The sequence below is a fragment of the Phacochoerus africanus genome, chromosome 12 (genome assembly GCF_016906955.1).
Source record: "Phacochoerus africanus isolate WHEZ1 chromosome 12, ROS_Pafr_v1, whole genome shotgun sequence".
Lineage (NCBI taxonomy): Eukaryota > Metazoa > Chordata > Mammalia > Artiodactyla > Suidae > Phacochoerus > Phacochoerus africanus.
The window spans coordinates 65345798-65359145 of NC_062555.1; the positions used below are offsets into that span (position 1 = coordinate 65345798).

The window sequence follows — 13348 nt, forward strand, 5'->3', positions numbered from 1 at the left end:
ACAAATCAGATGTCACCAGGTCGGGCAGCGATCAAAGCCCCTGGTCCCCGGAGACTTGGATTCTTGCATCCTCACCTGTCCGGGGTTTCTGTCTTTCGGGTTAGAAGCTGGAGGATGGGCTGGGTGACTTGTTTGCTATCAGCCTGCCCTTGAGCCTTGACCTAAGGGGGTGGGCCCCAAATGCTGGGGACTCAGTTGCCTAATTCCCCCAATAAGAAGTGCCCTCCAAATGACCCTGGACTTGGCATGTGCCAGAGACGAAAGATGGCAGACACAGAGAAAGCCCCGTGCCAGGGGCCGGGGACTGTGGGGTTCAGGGCCAGAAAAGGGGCGCATAGGCCTTGTCCGAGAGAAGTCCTGTCCACGCCTCTGTCCCCAAGAGATGCTGACACTGCCCCTCAGGCCGGAGCTTAAAGAGGAAGACGTGGGGAAGGGGCAGAGCGGGGAAGGCAGGGCGGCGAGCATGGGCCGCTATGGAGCCAGGAAGCAGATGAGTGGTTGCCCAGGGCCCGGGGCAACTGGAAGGAAGTTGGGGGGGTGACTGCCCACGGGCACGGGGTTTCTTTTGGGGTGACGAAGATGTTCTAAGTTTGCTTATGATGATGGCTGTCTGCCTCTGTCCATCTCCTAGAAACCACTGAACGGCATGCTGTAATAATGGGTGAACCGCATGGTTTGTGAATTATATCCCAGCAGAGCTGTTATATTTAAGAAAAGAAAGCAAGGCAGTGGCCTGGTGGCCCATGTGAGGCAGGAAGAAAGCCGGCCCTCTGGCCGTGGTGGCCCCTGCTTGACCTCTGGTGGTATTGGACAGGAGATCTTCCAGCTCAGTTCCCAAAGAACCAGGCAGGTAGGAAACGGAGATAAAAAACACAGCAGCTTTCTTGGGAAGAGGTGAACGGGAGAACTTAAGTTTGTCCCTATTATTTAGAAGGGAACAGGCGACAGCAGAAATTAAAAAAAAAAAAAATCCCTTTCTTTCAGTTGAGGGTTTTTTGTTTTTGTTTTTGTTTTTGTTTTTGCCTTTCTAGGGCCGCACCTGCGGCATATAGAGGTTCCCAGGCTAGGGGTCCAATCGGGGCTGTAGCCGCCGGCCTACACCACCGCCCCAGCTCCACTGAGCGAGGCCAGGGATCGAACCCGAAACCTCGTGGTTGCTAGTCAGATTCGTTAACCACTGAACCATGATGGGAACTCCTCAGTGGAGTTTTTAATGCGCCAATTTGGGCTGTGGAGTCAAAGGCTCCTCTTTCAGGCTATGGATCTCGAGATGTGGAAAGAACTGTCCAGAAAATCGTTCCCCACCTGGGCCACCCCACCCAGCATGCTGACTTCAGGTGATGTCTGCAAGCCTCCCAGGGAAACACGGTTTTGCTTCCAGAATGTGGAAGTTCATATGCTTCTACCCTAATCTGTACATTACGGCTGTGAAGAAATAATTGCTAATGTATTCAGGAAATTCAAAAGGCCGGGTCTGCTGCTGTAATTGTATGGCACCTTGTACCAGTCTCCCACAAGGACAGCCCCTGTCTCGGTTTGGCCGAACCTTTCCCGCACAAAGATGACAGCCACAGCGTGGCACTCCGAGAGGAACACGCTCCTGTGCTGGAGGACAAACTTTTTTTTGGGGGGGGGGTGTCTTTTTTGCATTTTCTAGGGCCACACCCGTGGCATATGGAGGTTCCCAGGCTAGGAGTCTAATCAGAGCTGTAGCCACCAAGCCTATACCACAGCCACAGGCACAGCAACACCAGATCTGAGCCGCATCTGAGACCTACACCATAGCTCATGGCAACGTCAGATCCTGAACCCATTGAACGAGGCCAGGGATTGAACCCGCAACCTCACAGTTCCTAGTCAGGTTCGTTAACCACTGAGCCACGATGGGAACTCCAAGATTTCATTACTTTAAAACCCCAGTTGAGGAGTTCCCGCTGTGGTTAAGAACCTGAGGGTGCGTGTTCAATCCCTGGCCTCACTCAGGAGGTTAAGGATCTGGTGTTGCTACAAGCTGCAGTGTAGGTCACAGATGCATCTCAGATCTGGAGCGGCTGTGGCTGTGGTGTAGGCTGGCAGCTGCAGTTCCGATTCCACCCCTAGCCTGGGAACTTCCATATGCCACAGGGAGGCCAAACTAATCAACCAACCAACCAACCAACCAAGTTGATGAGAGACCCCTCCCCCTCCCCCTCCCCGGAGTTGAAACACAACGCAGCAGTAAGAAGAAAACAGGGCTGGCTGCTCCTGCACTTCCCACCTGGCTCTGAACACCACTGAATGCCACGCTTCCTTTGGTGACCCCGGACGAGGGACCATAAGTGCCAGTGGGGTTTCCCACGGTTTTGGAATAAGGGTTTAATTATGGTCATTTCTAACTAGTCCCTGTTGTAATTTTCCACTGTGGTTTACTTAAACCCATACTTCTGGCCGGAAGGAGACACAAGGAAGCCAGTGCGGAATGAGGTAGGCACAGAGTTTTGATTACAGATGGAGAGACTCGGGGCTTTGAAGGGTTATGCCTGGGCTCCCTAGCGGCCCTCAGCTTCTCGGAACTGGCCCTTCGATAAAGTGATTCCCACTGGGGTGGAAATGCCTTAAGTACGTGGCATCATGTGTGAGACCCCTCGTAAACTGGGGTCCCCCCATCCTGGGGCTCCACGTGGCTGTCATGTCCCTGGGCTGTGAGGCCGCGAAAAGATTTACACGGCTTTTTATTCCGTCGTTGCTGCGATTGTGTGTGTAGCGGGCATTTACTGAAATGAACTTTCATCAAGGCTATTCAGCTTTGCCTTAAAAGAGCTGCTCTGACCGGGAAGTGCTGGGTTCCATCTGGGGAAGGAGCCAGAGCTGAAAGGACGATGGGGTTTCTACTGATGGTTCAGCTTCTCCTTTCCACGCCTCTGCCTTGCATCCTTTCCTTGAAACCTTCAGATTCACACTGTACCACTTAGAGGTCGCGCTGCGCCCGCCACATGGATGGCTTCGCACCCCCACCCCAACCCACCCCTGCGCTTTACCCTCCTATGATCTTCCTATTCCATGACCGACGGGGCGGGGGCAAACGACCGCAGAAGGAAGCGAGATCGGGCGCCGCTCTCCGGTCATAGACTCACTCACCGCATGGCTTTGGGGCCGCAACATTGTCCGCGGAGGGAGACGGGAGGGTTTCAAGACGGCTCACTGAAGAGCAAACCTCCAAAAACTCATCAGTGGATCTGGATCACTGTTTTTGCCTGAGTTAGAAGTCAGAGGGACTAGGAAGCAGGCCTGGGGACTGGAGATGTTTCCAGAATGCCCTTAAAAAAGTGTATGCAATCATGACGTTCCATAGGACTTGGCTGCAGGAAGATCCAGGGTGCCCGCGGGCAGAGCAGATGCAAGACCACACTCGGAATAAAAACCTAGAATCCTGGCACGAGGCAGCCCTGGCACCGGCGGTGTGCCCCTAGTATCAATACTATTAAGGGGTTAATACTATTAAGGGGTTTAAGGGGTTAAGAATATGTCACCCTAGGCCCAAAGCTTCCTTTGTCGCCCTGAAGAGCTATCATTTATGACTGTCTCTGAATCCTTCCTGAACCATGGATTTTGAATCCCCACCACCTCTCGAGAGTTCTAGAACTGCACTGCCAACTTTGTACTGCACGGAAGCTGTCCTTCTTACATTTCAAATTTTGTATACTTAGTCAATACTTAGTCAAGTATACAAGGATTTGGCCAATTTGTTTTAGTCCTAGCTACTATCACTTTCGCTAGAAAATGTTCAGAGGAGGAATTCCTTGCAAGATAGATGATGTACATACGCAAACCGAGGCAGCCTCCTGAGTGATAAGGCGCTCACACACCCCGCCCGCCCTCTGCAAGAGCCGGGGCATGAAGGCGGCCACGTGGATAGCCACAGCAATCCTACTTCAGCAGCTATTTTAATTTTTAACTTGTACTGGCTCAGAAGTTCCTAAAGAGCAAAGATCTGTTATCCCGGGCAGCACTTCAACTGGTGTTTAGAAACTTTACAATTCTCTCTTTTAACATCAGGCATTAATGTTTTATCTTCTTTTAAAAATAGCCTTTGCTTAAAAGAAATACACAGTGCACTGTCTTTTATTTAGAGAGCCCCCCAAGGGGTGCAATTAACCCCATACAATCTGGGGACCTAAAAACACTGTTACTGACGAATTGTTTATGAGGTCAGGGACTGAAAAACAGGGAGTGGAGAAATTACTTTGGTTGATTCTGATTCTAAAGAGACAAGTCATAAAAAGACTGAGGGTTTAGGCGTTCCCTTCGTGGTTCCCTCAGTGGTTAACAAACCTGACTAGGAACCACAAGGATGCGGGTTGGATCCCTGACCTCGATCAGTGGGTTAAGGATCCAGCGTTGCCATGAGCTGTGGTGTAGGTCGCAGACGTGGCTCGGATCCCACATTGCTGTGGCTGTGGTGTAGGCTGGTGGCTGTGGCTCCAACCGGACCCCTAGCCTGGGAACGAAAACAAACAAACAAAAAACACTGAGGGTTTAGAATAAAAACCTATAGACACTCTTCAAGTTGAGACTTCCAGAAAGGAGAGTCTGAGGGCATCGGACTTGTAAAAAGTTTACAGATTCTGTAATGGTGTATAGACAGGTCACTCACTCCAAGGGCCCAGCTGTTAACACGGTGTTTTGTAACAGTCAAGTGAGGAGTTCCCACCGTGGCGCAGTGAGTTAAAAACCCAACTGCAGCGGCTTGGGTCACCGTGGAGATGTGGGTGTGATCCCCAGCCCAGTGCAGTGGCTTAAAGGATCTGGTGTTGCCACAGCTGCAGTGTAGGTTGCAAGTGCAGCTTAGATTCAGCCCCTGGCCTGGGGAATTTTCAAATGCCCTGGGTGCAGCCATAACAAAGAAAACAAAACAACAACAACAAACAGAAGAAAAAAAAAAAAAGGTCAAGCATCTTGCAGTTGTTTAGAAAACGTTAGTTGCCACTTAAAACCAAATGCCACGTTTTCCATGTGTCAGGTCTAAGCACGGTACACGACTGTGAAATGAAAACAGACGACAACTAAAGTTGGCTCAATGATTTTTCCATAAAGGAGAACACTTGAAAAGAGTCCACAGGTCTAGGTAGAAGGTACTGGAACAGGACTAGGACACGTCCTCCATCAGACGTGTGAGATGGACAAGTGAGTGGGACGAACCAACCCCCTCACAGGAGTAGAGCTGAATGATACACTTCATGAACGTAGAATTTCTAATGCCCTTTGCGTTACTATGCTGTATTACAGACAGCCATGAACATACAGATGAAATCGAACCCATCATAGTGCTACCGTAAGATTTTTACTGGATAGGAAAGAACTAGAGAGGGCAGAGAGTCTTTCATTTAAATTCAAAGTGATGCCCCACAGTAAGATGGGCAGAACACTGCGGGGAGGAAGAGGTACCTTCTTCTCATCTTTACTGGTCAAAGAAAGCAATTCAGAAGGCTGCTGCTAAGAGCTGAATCTAAACGGCATGGACCTGGAATTCCCGTCGTAGCTCAGCGGTTCACAAACCCGACTAACATCCATGAAGACTTGGGTTCGATCCTTGGCCTTGCTCAGTGGGTTAAGGATCCAGCGTTGCCGTGAGCTGTGGTGAAGGTTGCTGATGTGGCCTCCATCCCGCGTTGCTGTGGCTGTGGTGTAGGCTGGCAGCTACAGCTCCGATTAGACCCCTAGCCTGGGAACCTCCATATGCTGCAGGTGCAGCCCTAAAAAGACAAAAGGGCAAAATAAGTAAAGAAAAGGCATGGACCTAAATGAGAGGATGGGGGCAGGATGAAGTGGCATTATGCTCAGCCTGAGGCCGACGGGGCGCTGAAAAAGGGAAGCTGGTGCCAGCAATGAGTAAGCGCTGATTAGATGCTGGGCGTTCCTCTTTACAGTAACCCTTGAGGGAGAACCATTATCCCACTCACCCCCCTTGTATAACTAAGGAAGACGGCGATTAAGTAACTTTTCCCAGGTCACTGAGGGAGGTGCATTTGAATTTGAACCCAGACATGTCTCTCATATCCTTGTGTTTATTACTATTCTGAGCTAATTTTCGGGATACTGATTGGTTGGTAAAGGAGAAAGCAACTTCAAAAATCCAAAGATTGGTGAGGACTTAAAAGAAATTATATGTATCTTGGGGGATGTCCTTCTGATCCTTACTCACCTCCCCTGGAGACCCTTCTTGGCCCAACACCATCCGGGCAGCTCAGAGGCATGAGGCTGTTCTCACCTGGCCCACCTTGATCTCCTCCCATTTACAAATGTGAGATGTAATCTTTCCTGTCTTTGAACCTAATGACACTTCTGATATCTTACCAAAAACTATGTCCAGACTATGTGAGTCTGGAGCTGAAACTTAATAGACCTCTTTCGAAGAAGAGCTTTGGTCTCTGGAGATGCCCCTCTGGGAATGACCTTCTGACCGTCAGCGTGACGCATATTCTGCAAATGTGCCGCATGATGGAATTACTAGCCCACCTGCTTAGACAGACCCTCTGTGAAGAGCTGTATTTATAGGGCATCTCTTGTCAACTTCCCGAATCCATTTCACAACCTTGCTTCTTCCAGTTCAGACGTCTTGCAGCTGCTCTGGTAGCTTTGGTCCCATGGTGAGGCTTCTGTTCCTTTTCTCCCACCCACACCTTCCTGCCCTCTAGATCACCCTGGGGATGAAGGACCTGTCGTGTCAAGGTCGTGCCTCCCCGTAGGGGTGTCCTGCATCCATGGGCTGATGGCTGGATGGGTATCTAGGCTCCACCCTTGGTGCCCGAGGAACCGCTAAGGCCTCTGTTAGGTGTGCATCACAGCCCGGCTTCTCTCTCTGCCCAGATCCTGCTGCTTCTTCCTTCCAAACGTTGAGCCCAGGAACACCCTTCATGAGCCTCTGGCACTGTAACCTCCGTCTCAGGATCTGCTGCCCCCGAAAGCAAATCCACAACCTATTCTGTTGTGGTGGCAGCTAAGCGCCACCTCTGGGTCCTCACTCTGAGAACAACGTGTCAGCATTTGAGAAGACGGATAAATCACGGACACAGAAGAGACGGAAGGCAGCACGGAAGAGCCGTTAATGCCAGCCCGCCAAGGACAAGTCTGTAGAGATGGGTCAAGTCCTATCTGCCCTGGAAGACATGGCTTTGAGGCGCCACAGAGGGTGAGAGCAGAGGAGGCATCCGCGGGTTAATATGAAGAATGGACCCTAAATGACTGCAACGCAGACAGAAAAGTAGCAACTTGCCTGAGGAACACACAATTTTGGGGGCATTAGCAATTAAGCTATTCTTTTCTACTTCACCCTCCCCCCCAAAAAAAAACAAAAGAGAAAAGAAAAGTAGCAACTTTCCTGCCCCAGATTCAAAGCACTTGACTTATCTGGGATTCTGGTCTCCCCCAGGAGGAGACAGAGAGCAGGTGTTATTTCAACTTTCTATCAAAAGAGGCCATATTCAAAGGATGTTCAGAGCTTTGCCTCAAGTTCAACAAGAAAATGAATGTGAAAGGCAAGGAAAGAATTCAAACACTGACTCACAATGCTCCACACCCCTTTCCTCCAAGCTCAAGGCCATCTGATGACCATTCTCAATTTTATTACCCACCCCCCACCTCCACGGCGCAGTTCTTTGACTCTGGTTCTTTTTTTTTTTTTTAATTTTTTTATTTTCTCACTGTACAGCAAGGGGGTCAGGTTATCCTTACATGTATACATTACAATTACATTTTTCCCCCCACCCTTTGTTCTGTTGCAACATGAGTATCTAGACAAAGTTCTCAATGCTATTCAGCAGTATAACTCTGGTTCTTAAGGAAGCCATGCCACGTTTTAGGAATGCCCTCTGCATCAGAGGGGGCTGCCTCCTGACCAGCTTTGGAGGGCAGACTCCACGAATGACCGGAGTATTCACCTCCATGTCTTCTCTACGTATCTTTCAATATGTCTTTTAATATAGTCTTTAAATTTCTGCACTTGCAGCATATGGAGTGTACCAGGCTAAGGGGTCAAATCGGAGCTGTAGCTGCCGGCCTACACCACAGCCACAGCAATGCCAGATCTGAACCACATCTGCGACCTACACCACAGCTCACGGCAACGCCTGATCGTTAACCCACTGAGCAAGGCCAGGGATCGAACCTGCAACCTCATGGCTCCTAGTTGGATTTGTTTCTGCTGCGCCACGACGGGAACTCCTAAATGTATTTTTTAAATTAAAAAAATTCATCCAAACTCCCCATTCTTAAGAATTTATAAGTTCTCAAATATTCAGAGAGTAATTTGCAATATATTTTTCCTTCAGTGAATCAATCCAACAATACTTATTACACATTTACCTTGGGAGTTGAGAAAAAGAAAATATGCAAGTCGGAGTCTATAAAATTCTATCATTACAACCAATCACCTTCCACACATTTCTTTCTGATGTTCAGCAGAGCCAGGGTTAATTTTAGGGCTCGGGGTCGCGGAAGGAAATTTGTGCTCCCATCAGAAGATGGACTGAGATGAACAGCAGACTGTTACTACTGAGCTCCGACGCTGCCTCTGTCCTGTCCTTCCCTCTATGAATATGAAGGTCTCGATCTTAAAAGATGACTATCCTGAGGGGCAGGAAGGGCCAAAAGTCATCTCTGAACTGTAAGGACTTTTTGTGAACGTGCTGAAGCTTGTCGACGCTTATGTAAAGCTCTGGATTCCAAGAGAAAAGGATGCAGAAGCATTTATATTTGCAAAAGAGTTAAACATCTGTTTGAAAGCGGATTTGATTTTACCCTGGGAGGTGTGTTCCTTCTCCCAGTCACCGGCCCTGAGAGGCAGTGGTCCCCTGGCCGGGGCGGGCAGCCACCTTCAGGCACGGTGCTCTCCAGGCTATCACCGCCTTTGCTAACGCTCTCAACTGTGCACGTCGGCAGACGATAAACACCGAAAAGCCGCCTCACAAAGCAAGTGTTCCAAAACGTCACGCTAGTCACCCCCGAAAGGATGCCGTCTGAGAGTCCCGAAGGGGGGGATGGAGTCAGCCCGTATTCGGGCACACGGAGCACTACAGAAACGGTTACTCACCAGAGTGAGACTTCTGGAGCGAGCGCTGCTGGTCCGGCTGTCCGAACTGCTTCCCCGGCTCAGGTCCCCAAGCTTGCAGCTCGGCGACAAGTCAGGGTCCATCTCCCAAGAGTCTGACTTCTGGTGATGGACAGGCATCCCCACGGCAACCCGGGCCGCTGCTCGATCACAGGAGGCGGGGGAGGGGCCGGGGTCCCATGCCCCCTAGGGGGTCACCTCTGGAGGAAGAAACAGAAGAGGACAAGGGTTAGTGAGCCCAGACAGCAAAGGCCTGATCTCACGGCGCAAGGGCACCAGTGGCAGGTGTCGGCTGGTCCACAGCCTCGCCCACTAAGACCTAGATAATTAGGACCCTACGTCAGCTTGTTTGCTGATGCTCATTTTCTCCTTTATCTCCTTCTCCATCAAGAAGACGTAGGAAGTGTTTTTAAGGGAAGCTGGTGGACTGAAAATGGCTTTGGTGCTGAAAATTTGATGAAATCACGTTCTGGTCCCGTCCTTTGTTCTCCGGGGCTGTACGGTCAGGCCCCGTCACACGCGCACCCAGGCTTTCCCTGGGCTGCACGTAAATTTGTCTTTTCTGCTTCACACCACAACATTCTGGTACCTTTTCCAGCCTCATTTCAGCTCATAGTTTGAAGTGACAACAGCTAATAAATGACGAACGGAAGGCTAGCTGGCACCCCAGAGATGCTAGACTCCCCAGAGGCCACGATCCTACTGCAATGTCTGCATGAAACACTGAGGTCCCATCCATTAATCCCATCAGGAAGTTCATGTCCTCACTTCCAGGAACAAAGACACTGAAACTGTCCCCTCAGCCGAGCTCCTTAGTCTCATACAGTCCTCTGACTGTTTCAGCAGGAAATTCAGCTCGGCCCCTGAACAATAGACAATGGAGTTCAACAGAACCTTCTGAAAGACCAGACTAGTTGGGAATCAGGGAATAAGCCTCCCGTCCATTACACAGGACTTGGTATCATGGCCAGGAGAGTCACGGATGCTCACCCCCCCTCCCGGGACGGAAAACACTGCCAGGTTGGCTTACAAGCACCTGGAAGAATACGTGAGCTTTAACCACCACTGTACGATCTGGGGCGTGTGAGTGTGTGTGGTGTGTGTGTGCACACTTGTGTGTATTAATTTTTAATAGAAACATAACTATTCCCGCAGAAGCTCAATCAGTACTGGACACCTTTGGGGGAACTTGTCATTTAAGACCCCAAATTACCGAGAGATCTCAGGGCAACCCTGAAGACATTAGAACAGGTTAAAAAAGAAACTATTCCAGGGAGCTCCCTGGCAGTCTAGTGATTAGGATTAGTGCTTTCACTGCTGTAGTTGGGGTTCAATCTCTGGTCTGGGACCTGAGATCCCATGTCCAGCTGTTAAAGGCAGTGGTCAAAAATAATAATAAATAAATATAATAAAAAAGAAACTATTCCTCCCCCCATTTCTCTTTATTTCGCAGGTAGGCTGGCACAAGTCAAATGGCAATTTAGAAGCCAGGCTAGAGAACAGAGATTCTGAGCGTATATCCCTTTTGTAAGTTGCCATTATTCTAAATGGTATTAAAAAAAAGACTTAAGGAAATGCTAAAGGTTTTATGACTTGTTTAATAATAAGAAAGCCCAAACAATACACGGACTTGATATAAACCGTCCACATAGCCAATAAAATGCAACTCAGACATTCAGATATCTGTGGCGAAACTCTGCAAAGTATCACTCTCATAAATTAAGTGGGGAGTTCCTGTTGTGGCTCAGCAGGTTACGAACCCGATTAGTATCCATGAGGATGCAGGTTCAATCTCTGGCCTTGCTCAGTGGGTTAAGGATCCAGAGTTGCCGTGAGCCGTGGCATAGGTTGAAGATGAGGTTCGGATATGGCATTGGTGTGGCTGTGGTGTAGGCCGGCAGTTCCAGCTCTGATTCGACTCCTAGCCTGGGAACCTCCATATGCCGCAGGTGCAGCCCCCAAAAACAAAAAAATTAAAATAAAAAAAATTAAGTGCCTAAGATGAGTCTAGTACACACTCACGCACATGCACACACATAGTGGGCACACTACGTGTGCTCATGACAGTGGCTGGTGACAAAGCCGGATGAAGGCAGCCGGAGGTATCACAGCTATACCCTGGGGCCCCATACGTGGCCGGGGCCCGTGGGAAGGGGGGACAGGAGGTGCAGAGAAGACAGGCGGTTCTGGGATCTCTTCTGCCCTAAGGATTCCCACCCACTGACTCAGCGCTGCCGCCTCATCCCTGAGCTAAGTTGGCCACTGCTCCGAGGAAAGGAGGGGAGGGGGCAGCCGGTCTTCCCCACACAACAGGGAGGGCAGCACCGGTCCCGCTCAGGGAGGGACCCAGGGAGCTGCGTGGTCGGTGGGGCAGGGTCTGCAGGGGGAAGACAGCACGTGGGCCCCGCACCACCCAAGACCCAGGCTCTCTCTGGTGCTGCCGTCATTGCAGAAGTCATTCTGCACGTTGCTGTCCACCTGGAACGAGCCCAACCTTGTCAATCCGTCCAACATCAGTACCAATAAACATTTGTTTAAAAGGCTATTCTGACGCCGTAGAACTGTCGTCTAGACGTCTATAAATTATCTGCCTGAATGAAGAGTCAGAATTCTCCAGAAGGTAGAGGCTGTCGGGGAGAACGTGGAAACCTTGGTTCGACATCCTGCACAGGCTGAGCCGTCCATCTTTCCCTGGTCCCAGCTCCCCAGGAACCCTAGCTACAGAATTCCATGGGAGGACCCCCGTGGGGTGTGGATTTCTGGGCAGGAGGACAAGGTCTGCCCTGGAACGGGGACACCCTGGGGTAAAGAGACAGGAGCAGACACATTTGACAGAGTGGCCGCAGCTGTGAGTCAGGTCGTGCCCCTCTCCCATTCAGCCTCCTTGTCCAATCAAGGGCTCGAGTTTTGTGTTTGCAAACACTGCACTTTGCAAAAACGGAGGTTAGACGCAGACTAAGACAGCCCCACAGATGGGGAAACGGACTTCTCCCCAGGGCGAGGAGCGAGCTCATGAAGGGGTCGCCAAAAGCTAACAGCGCAGGACAGAAACATGAGCCGCCGCGTGTGTGCATTCTGTTTATTCTCATAGGTTTCCTGTGTTCCTTTCTCAGTATTCACTAGTAACACCCTCTTCTGGTAAGGTCGAGGTTTTCAGGAGATGCTCACAAGGAATCTATAGTCTTGGTCAATCTCCACCTGCTGAGCACGGGACCGTAGCCGACGATGCCAGGGGAGCTGGTGGGGCTGTGGCTGGTGAGGCAAGTCAGCCCCCGACGTGAATGCCCTGGAGCCAGAGAGCATGGCAGCTCCTCCTCGTCATCCTTCCTGTCCATTCTAGGAAGACCTAGAATGACCTTGAGGGAATGCATCCAGCCCTCCTTCCTCTATCACCCACTCTCCATCAATGTTCCAAGGCCACAGTCAGGTCCACAGAGCAGCACAAGGAACTAGGTCTTTCCATTCATTATTCGCCAGAGCTGAGTCATCTTGTCACAGACCCATCCTGAGGCACAAGCAGCTTTGGGGACATCACTGACACCTCTCTCCTCCTGCCACTCACAACCATCCAGCTGCCCAGCCCTGCTGATTCTTCCTTCACAATGTTCGTCGGGCTCACTCCTGAGTTTAGGACCATTTTACCCCATCTGACTCGCTTTTTCCACTCTGGATCATATTTCTGCCGTATTCTCCTGCTGGATGAATCTTGAAACACTACTGCGAGGTCACTACTCTCCTAAAAGCTAGCAATCACCTTTAACCCACTCCCCACGGATCACGGCATCAAAGTTCATCCTATCAATCAATACTTGCTTCAGGCTGAAATCCATCCTCCTTTCTAGTCTTAGACGTTTTTCTGATGTTGACTGTTCTGCTAGTTCACACAGAGCAGATTCGGGGTACCAGAGAAAGAGACATAGGTACCAGATATCTCTTCCCCACAGGAACTTGATTGAGGCACTTGTCTTTAATCCAGCAACGGATCAGACCCAGACCTACTGAGTATGTCTGTGGGATAATGCATTTTTATTAAGTTCCACATTTAATTCTTCCACATGGTGTCAACTCTGATGGCAGATGGATGTATCCTTTTTTTTTAAATTACTCAATAAATTTTATTACATTTATAGTTGTACAACAATCATCACAACCAAATTTTATAGTATTTCCATCCCAAACCCTCAGTGTATCCCCTGACCCCCCAACCTGTCTCCTTTGGAAACCATACGTTTTTCAAAGTCTGTGAGTCAGCATCTGTTCTGC

General features: G+C 49.9%; 1 protein-coding gene across 1 annotated transcript in view; it reads right to left on the bottom strand.

Annotated features, from left to right (window-relative positions):
* Positions 1–13348, bottom strand: part of PROSER2 (proline and serine rich 2) — a 44455-nt gene that overhangs the window by 16582 nt on the left and 14525 nt on the right. Inside the window, exon 2 of the mRNA XM_047755109.1 lies at positions 9068–9285. Within this exon, the coding sequence (XP_047611065.1) occupies positions 9068–9205 (138 nt within the window). The 5' untranslated portion in view covers positions 9206–9285. The remainder of the gene's footprint in view (positions 1–9067; positions 9286–13348) is intronic.